At 40.7% G+C, this 7,685-nt stretch overlaps 1 protein-coding gene across 10 annotated transcripts in view; it reads left to right on the forward strand.

The window, feature by feature from the left end:
- The window catches only part of LIMCH1 (LIM and calponin homology domains 1), a 188,135-nt gene extending 181,623 nt beyond the window's left edge, over positions 1-6,512 (forward strand). For 5 of the 10 annotated variants that reach the window (XM_068403830.1, XM_068403835.1, XM_068403837.1 and 2 more), the window contains 2 exons: positions 367-469; positions 888-3,007. In XM_068403830.1, the coding sequence (XP_068259931.1) occupies positions 367-469; positions 888-1,069 (285 nt within the window). In that variant the 3' untranslated portion in view covers positions 1,070-3,007. Of the gene's footprint in view, positions 1-366; positions 470-887; positions 3,008-3,037 lie in introns of those variants that run through there. The other 5 variants (XM_068403832.1, XM_068403833.1, XM_068403840.1 and 2 more) reach the window with 2 other exon arrangements.
- Positions 6,513-7,685: the final 1,173 nt, after the last annotated feature.

Genomic DNA, 7,685 nt, shown 5'->3' on the forward strand with positions numbered 1-7,685 from the left:
TAGACACTCATAAAGCCTTTTTTGGTTTTAGACATTTACCCAAACTAAACCTCTGGCCTCTCTAAGCTTTGTCCGGCACAAATGGGCTGGCTGCAGAATGCAACGTCAAAATCAGGGGTCCCTTAAAATCACTAGACTTTACTTCTGTGTAAGTGGACACTGCTGAAATCCAGTCCTAAATACTGTTGGCTGTAAAAGAAACCTTTCACTGATTCGTAGTGTTCCCTAGGAGTATGGGCTGGGTTCTGGGGGTTATTTTTTCCTCACTGTTCCAAGAAATATTGAAACAAAAGTAAAAATTTGGGGACAGTTGTGACAGATAGTCAGGCATGGTCTCTTTTACTTTCTCTGTTCTTCAATTGACAGTGTGGCATTTGCAAGGGACAGCTGGGAGATGCAGCAGGTGGGACAGATGTCAGGATTAGAAATGGTCTTCTTAACTGCAATGATTGTTATATCCGATCCAGAAGTAAGTACCAAATCCTGTGCAAAGGACAGTGAGCTCTTAACGATGCTGTTGCCATGATTTTAACTGATGAGTTTTTCTCCTCCTGGAACAAGTGTGTTCTCCCTTATGCCCAAATGGCTTTGCCACTTAGGCGTAGCTTCACCATGGGAAGGGGAGCCTTCCCATGCTGTTTTAATCATTCTCTTGTATTAAAAAAAGGTTTCCAAGTCCATTAAACCTTGCCCAGAGGATGTCTGTTCAGCAATGTTAGATTTAAAGGCTGTTTCTATGCATAAATATAAACTCCTACACTGTGTACACACATTGCATGTCCTGAAGGCTTGGATCTGTCACATCACATGAGACAAAGTAGATACTTCTACTGGGTCTAGGGCCCTGGGTCTTGTTTGGAGAAGTTCTGATTTTTTTATGTTTCCAGGCCTCCATTTGCAGACAAAATGGTCAAGGAAGATACTAGGAACATTCATAATGAATCCTTGTGGTGGTATCTCCAAACATGCGCTGAAGCATTGCTTGCTGCAAGTTTTGAAGAATGAGCCAGACAATTGCATGTCAGAAAAAAACTTGATGCATTTTTCTGCCTTAGAGCAAGTCACTTGAATGTGCTTCCTAGTCCTGGATTTCTGTGACTGATACCAACTTGCTAGAGCATTTCAGCTTCATCCTGATGTCACCAGTGATATGAGATGGGCAGTGCTCATGCTGGCTTTCTACTTTGTGGAAAACAGTAAGACACAGGAAAAAAAACAAGGGAGTAATTGTTGCCTTCCCTGATACTTGTTGCTGTTCTGTACATTCACTGCCTACAGTCCTAGCTGATAAGTGGAGATGTAGAGCTCTTTTCACTTACTGTGTCCCTTCGTGTCTCTCAAAAGCAGCGGCTCTAGAAATCCAGGAGTAGGAAAGGTACCTACCTACCTTTGCTAGCAGAATAGATTTTTTTTTTCCTCTGGTGTTTCAGGAGAGAGATGTTTCCCCATTAGCAGAGCTAGAGGGTGCTATTGTACAACCATTTGTTTGCTGATTTTTTTTTAAATTTTTCTAAGAAATGTTAGCAACTTATTATTATTGTTATTTATTTAACCTGACACATTTAGAAATAGCTTTTCCTCTTCAGGCTTGATACTACAAACCTTCCTCCTGTGGGTGAGGTCCTGACCTTTAAAATGCACGTTTGCACATCCATCTTTACATAAAAAAAGAGAGGCAGGTGATAAAAGTAATCTTTTCCTTTTCTTCTTAATCCTTTTTGCTTAAATAAAAATTGAGGTCCCTTAAGGATAGATGAAGGCTCAAATAAATTATTCATCAGCTTATATGCTGTAGAAATCACCCCCTCCATCACCATTTCTACAGCAGCGGTGCTAGAAAATGCAGTGCAGAGCTGTGCAGTGTTTCGTGCAGTAAGGTTTTGCGTTTGTACATACCTAGCACAATGGTAACCAGGTCCACAACAGAGGGAATAGGTTTTGAGGAAATGTATGGTTTCTGAAGAATAATGGCAAGGGTTTTTTCCTGCAAATTGCCTCTTCCTGCTGTGTCCACTCCTCATGCAAAATCTCAGAATAGAGTTAGCTGAATTCAAGTTACACTGTCTCTTGTTGACAGTTTCAAAGTTTTTATTTTGATAAAACTGCAAATATGGTTAGTTGCTCATTTTTAACTAGAATTTGACAGACTCCACATCTGAAACAAAGGACAAACTGGTGCAATGTTAGTGTTTTGCCTTTCAGTTCTGGGAAGTCTGATGCTAAATATAAAATCAGTTGCCTGATTGCACAGTTCGTGCCTTCCTGCCCCCACGGCTACATCTGAAAACCTGTGCAGCAGAGCGCACAGCTGACTGTCTCTGATCCACCCAGAATTAATCAGTATTGTTTTGAGATGCTTTTGGACATCTCAATGAAATATTTTGGCTGCCAGAAGCTTATTTGGAACTGTGGATGATTCTGTTTCAAAATAAGTTATCAAAAACCTTAAGAGAGAAAAGCATTAAAGATTATGCATTAAAAATATTTCTATTTTTCAATAAAAGTGAATGGGGTTTTATCAGTAGGTTATTTCTCTCCAACAAAGCCTCACAAGGAAGGGAACTTGGTATTCAATGTCAAACACAGGGAAAAGTTACAGGTTTGTGAGTGCTAAAGTCAAGGGCAAGTAAATTCATGAGATTTCCTGTATGGCCTAATAAGGCAAGGGCTCTGTATTACCACGTAACACAAACCAGGCACAGCTAAAGAGGACTCATCAGTCCTCTGTGTTACTATTTTGCCACTGCAGAGCCTATAGGTAAATACACCTACAAGTACTTGGGGAGTAAAATGAAAAAAAAGTGCATGCAGAATGCATTTGTCTGTATGGCATGGAAAATATATTTCCACTGGAGTTACGCTGAATCCTTCTTTGCAGTTGGTGCCCGAGCTTTGCAGGAAGAAAGAGAAGCAGGGCACAAATGATATATATTTCCAGATGCGTTTTTTTGAATTGTAGAGATCACATGAGAAAAAGTCTATGTATGTTGGTTAAAATTTGTCAACTAATGTCTTGGTTTGGTTTTGTTTTACCCAGCTGCTGGACAGCCAACTACATTGTGACATGACTTTCAGTCCTAATAACTTTCAAGAAGGGACTCTCTTCTCATATGTATCGGCTGCCTCCAGACAATCACTTGTAAGAGCTTGAATCCATGGACATCATGGCGCTCATCTTATTTTGAAAAACTCATAAAAACGCTGCACCTGCTCCTTTCAAATGCAATATGTTGTTTTTCCCTTAAGAAATTTGCAAAATATGTATGACCATAGTTAGGAAGGCAAAGCCTAAGTACTATAAAAAAAAAATCCCACCTTTCAGGTATGCTTATGATTTCCAGTCTGTTACCTTGTTCTTTTGAAAGTAATAAGAAAATAAACATGCAATAAAGCTGTTTTGTTTTAATATTTCTAGGAATAAAAAATTTTAAGTTTACAGAACCTTTATAGAATATGCCAACTTGAGCTGAGAAGTAATTTTAAGATAGTATCTAACCAGTGCATTTGAAAAACTAAACATCACAGCACGACTTCTCTGTTATAACTGAAGCTATAACTTTTTTTATACAGAGACTAGTTTGATAATACATCCTGTAATTCTGAAGCATTTTGTGTTTATATTACCTTCAGTGGAGGGTAGGAGTTATACAAATAAATTATTGCACCTTTAGTGATAGAATTCTTTTGTTTGTGTACCTCAAGTAATGTTCACGACTATAGCTTAATATTCTCTCAAATAAAAATTTCTTCATTAAACCTAAAGACTGTATACCGTTAACGACAGCAAGATTCCCATTAGGAGCAATCCTTCTTACTAAGTTCAGCAGCCCGTGTTGTTATTAAACTTGATGAAAGGTGATGTGGGGGAGAGGCAGCCGAGTGGGCGGACACAGCTGAATTCTGGGTCTCCGAGCTGAGTTTTGATGCTATGGTGAAGCTTTTCTCTTTGGCGTGTAACTTGCCCATTGATGGTCTGAGTTGGTTTGAGATCTGCTTGTTCACTTCCAAACATTACGGTTGGTTGAAGTCTCATGCAGAGAAATACGTGTGGTTTGGGTGCCCTTCAGAGCAGGGAATTAAACAGCCTTGAGCCTGTGTTCCCCCCAATAAAGTCAGCAAAACCCGGGAGGGCGGACGGCAGGCAGGGAGGAGGCTGGCAGCTGTTGGCGAAGAAAACTTTAACTTGCCTGTGTTTGGGCCAGTTTTCCTTTGTGGTTTTTGATTAAGCATGTGCTCCTTATAAAGTGATCCAGCACCTCGTTGAAACAGGAGTCAGAGCTGTGTCACTTTATCTACAGTACACAGACGAGGTTAGGGGATGTGTTGCAATTGTAAAATATCCTAGTACTTTTTGGTAAACAGTTATTGGAAATATCCCATCCTAGCAGTTCACGATGTGACTTAAAATGGATGAAAAAAAATCTACTTATTCTGCCTTAAAACCATGATAAAACTAAATTAATAGAGATTTATTTTATGTATGTGCACATCCGTTGTCTTTTGATGTGTTGGTAAATGGAAATGAAGTGGTTATTAGGGAAGCAATAATTTTGAGTTGTTCTATAACTAGCAACTATTTATTTAAGCACTAGACAATTGCTTGCATGTGAGTTGCATACCCATGCAAAACTGCATGTCATTGAAAACCCACGTACGATGGTGTCATTGAAGGATGTTGTGGCTGTCTGCTGGAAAGTTACATGTTACTTCCTTAAAATTGTGCCTTAGAAAATGCAAAGCTGTTGCACACAGTCAGCAATGACTTATGGATGCAATAAATCCAAAAAACTGAAGTCCTTTGTGGACTTCATCTGGGGAATATTTTTTAAAAAAAGAAAGTTAAAAATCAGAAAAATGTTTTGGAAATAAAACAGTGACATCCAATATTTTGATTAACCATCTGCATGATTTACCGTTAAAAGGTTTTGATAACCAGGATGTTTCTACTTTGCATGTGGCCATCATAACACTTTTCCGCAAATAATGCGTAACGTGGAAATTCAAGAAGTGGATTTTCTAACCAACTTTGTACATCTGTGTAATTCCATGTGCTGCATTAAGGATATGTGAATATATGATGTCTGGGCCTAATTTTTAAACGAGACCATGCATGCTTGTGCATCTGTTTGCTATGAGTCACTAACACCGCTTCACCCGTGTGATAGAGTGTAGATGTGCAAATCGGTCCCCGGTGTATAAAAGGGTTGGTTGTCACAGAGGTTAAATCTGCTGCTCATTCACGTAGGATTAAGTGCCCAAAGGGCTTAGGAGCATGGTTGGGACTAAAATGCATGGGCGAGGGGTGGGGTGGGGTGGGGGCATGCATCACACTGCAGTCACACCACTGGGTCTCTGAAGCTGCTTAGAAATTGATCCCAGTGTCTACAGCTAGTTTCATATATGCATGTTTTAGTGAAATTGATTGTAAAGCGAAATGAAGCAGCATTCTTAGACAAAATTTCCCCCCCCATGAGCATCTGTTCACCAGCACAGAATAATTTTCAACAGTTATCTAAATTGTACTTGCCAACTGCTTACGTTTGATTTTATATTTCCGTTGGAGTCCTACATGGCAAATTCGTTCATGCTAAGATCTTTTTTTTCTTCCTTTTTTTTTTCAGTTTAAACACATAAATGTGATACATTTCTTATCAGGAACTTTGAACACAGAAAAAAATAACACTTTACTACAATTGAACTACAATGTAAATGTATTTGTTGCAAAAAATGATTTCTTATTGCTAAGCAAGTACAGTGTATGTAATGGGTTTTAGATGTTTCAGAATTTATTTAGCCTCTTATGACTTCAGAGAACCTGAACAGGTGTCATAACCCATCTGTATTTTGCAACCCCATTTTCCATGGTGTACTTTTTCCTTACTCTTGCTATGTAGTGTTATTGATGCAGTACATCTGTAGTTTTCAGTGAATGTCCTAAAGGTTGGTGAACCAGAAGGGGACCATCCTTAACTGCATGGCCATTCAAGGACAAGGATTGCTGTCCTAGCTGGGGCTAATGTTGAATACTAATTATGCTAATCTTTATTTTATTTATTCTAAAATGCCTCTGGAAATTAGGAAAACTTGTCTAAAATGCAACAGCTTTTATAGTAAATGTATGTTTATAAATAAAATGTTGATTACCTTTGGTGGTGTTGATTTTACTTATTATAACTAACTTCTCCTATTGCATGCGACATGTCTGTGAAACTGGATTGCAGAGTGCGTACGTCCCTTCGGTAAAAGCTTCTGCTTGATTGGGGTCAGCTCAGCTGGGCTATATTGCACAAAACTTAGTATACGAGATGAGACAATAAAAAAGACATACTTGAGGTGGGACAGTACCCTGTGGATTGCTACTGTAAGCTGTATTTCCAAGAGCACATGTGGCTGTCATGGTCAAAGACAAGCAGAGATGGCTTTCTGCGAGTCAAACCCAAGGTTCATTGCTGTTGGTGGACTGTGGTTCAGACTTTAACTCAATAAAGCACTTTATGTATTGCAAAGCTAAATATGTGCTTGGTTAATTCCATTTCTATATGGCAAAGATCCTCGAGTTTGTGCTTAGTTATGTGTGTGCTGCGCTATCACTGATTCGTGAATCTCAACAGGTATGTGGCTTCACCAGTGACCAGCAGAAAGTTCACACAAAATTTTAAACTATTAACTGCCCTTTTTTTTTTCTTTTTAATTGGGTCTTCAATGTATAAGGGGTTTGGTTTTGTGCCAGAAGCACATCTCGGCTGTTAGATGAGTCATGGGGAAGTACTGACAATTTAATTTTTTGAAAGCAGATTTTTATCCTAGTGCCTTAATGGAAATGGTAGTGGTCTTGCATTACTACTGCGTGTACATCTCTGGACAGAGGGCCAGCGCTGCTCTGGGGTGGAAGAGGTACCCTGGGGTTCCCAGAGGCGAGCGTGGGTGCCACATCTGCGGAGCAGCTCACTGCTGCTGGAGGTTGCTCTGAGACTGGGTTTGGAGGTGGTTGGGCAGCTGTTTCTGCTTCAGCAGCTCTGCACCAAGGTTGCTGGGCACCCAGACAAGCATGGTTTTGGTGGTTGAGGCTCTTGTGAGCCAAGTAAAATGGTGGAAATCCTGGTATGACTTTTTTTTTAATGATTACTTTCTGGTGAATGTGTTGTGGCAGCTCTGACCTGCCCAGAGTCGTTTATGATCCTAAAAGAGCACTGATGGGGGTGCATTCCACCGGCACTGATTTAATACCAAAATAATTACACAAACCTTATAAAAGGGGAGTTGTGTCACCTGCTCACTTCACCAGCACCTTCATCTGCGGGTAGCAAAGGCTGCCAGGAGGGCCTGGAGGGAGACCACCCTGCTAACAGACCCTTGGCATGCCCCAGAAGAGGTCTATAGCTTGCCAAGCAGCGGGATGAAGCTGGGGGCATATGAAAGAAATAGGAGGTGGTGTGAGAGGGGAGAGGGCTGTGACAGCTGAGGCTCAGACATTGGGGCAGAGGATACCCCATGCAAGGGGGATGTGTGCCAGGTTCCCCCAGGAGAGCGCTCTGCCTCATCCCCATCCAGTCCAGGTGCGATGCCTCCATCCATCCCCTTTCCCCCATCGCAACCAGGCGGGACGAGGGCTCCCCTTCCTCCTCTGCGCCCTTGCTCCAGGTCCAGCCGACCCCCTTTGTTTTGCTCTTTGTTTTCTCTCTTTA

The sequence above is a fragment of the Nyctibius grandis genome, chromosome 6, assembly GCF_013368605.1.
Source record: "Nyctibius grandis isolate bNycGra1 chromosome 6, bNycGra1.pri, whole genome shotgun sequence".
NCBI lineage: Eukaryota > Metazoa > Chordata > Aves > Nyctibiiformes > Nyctibiidae > Nyctibius > Nyctibius grandis.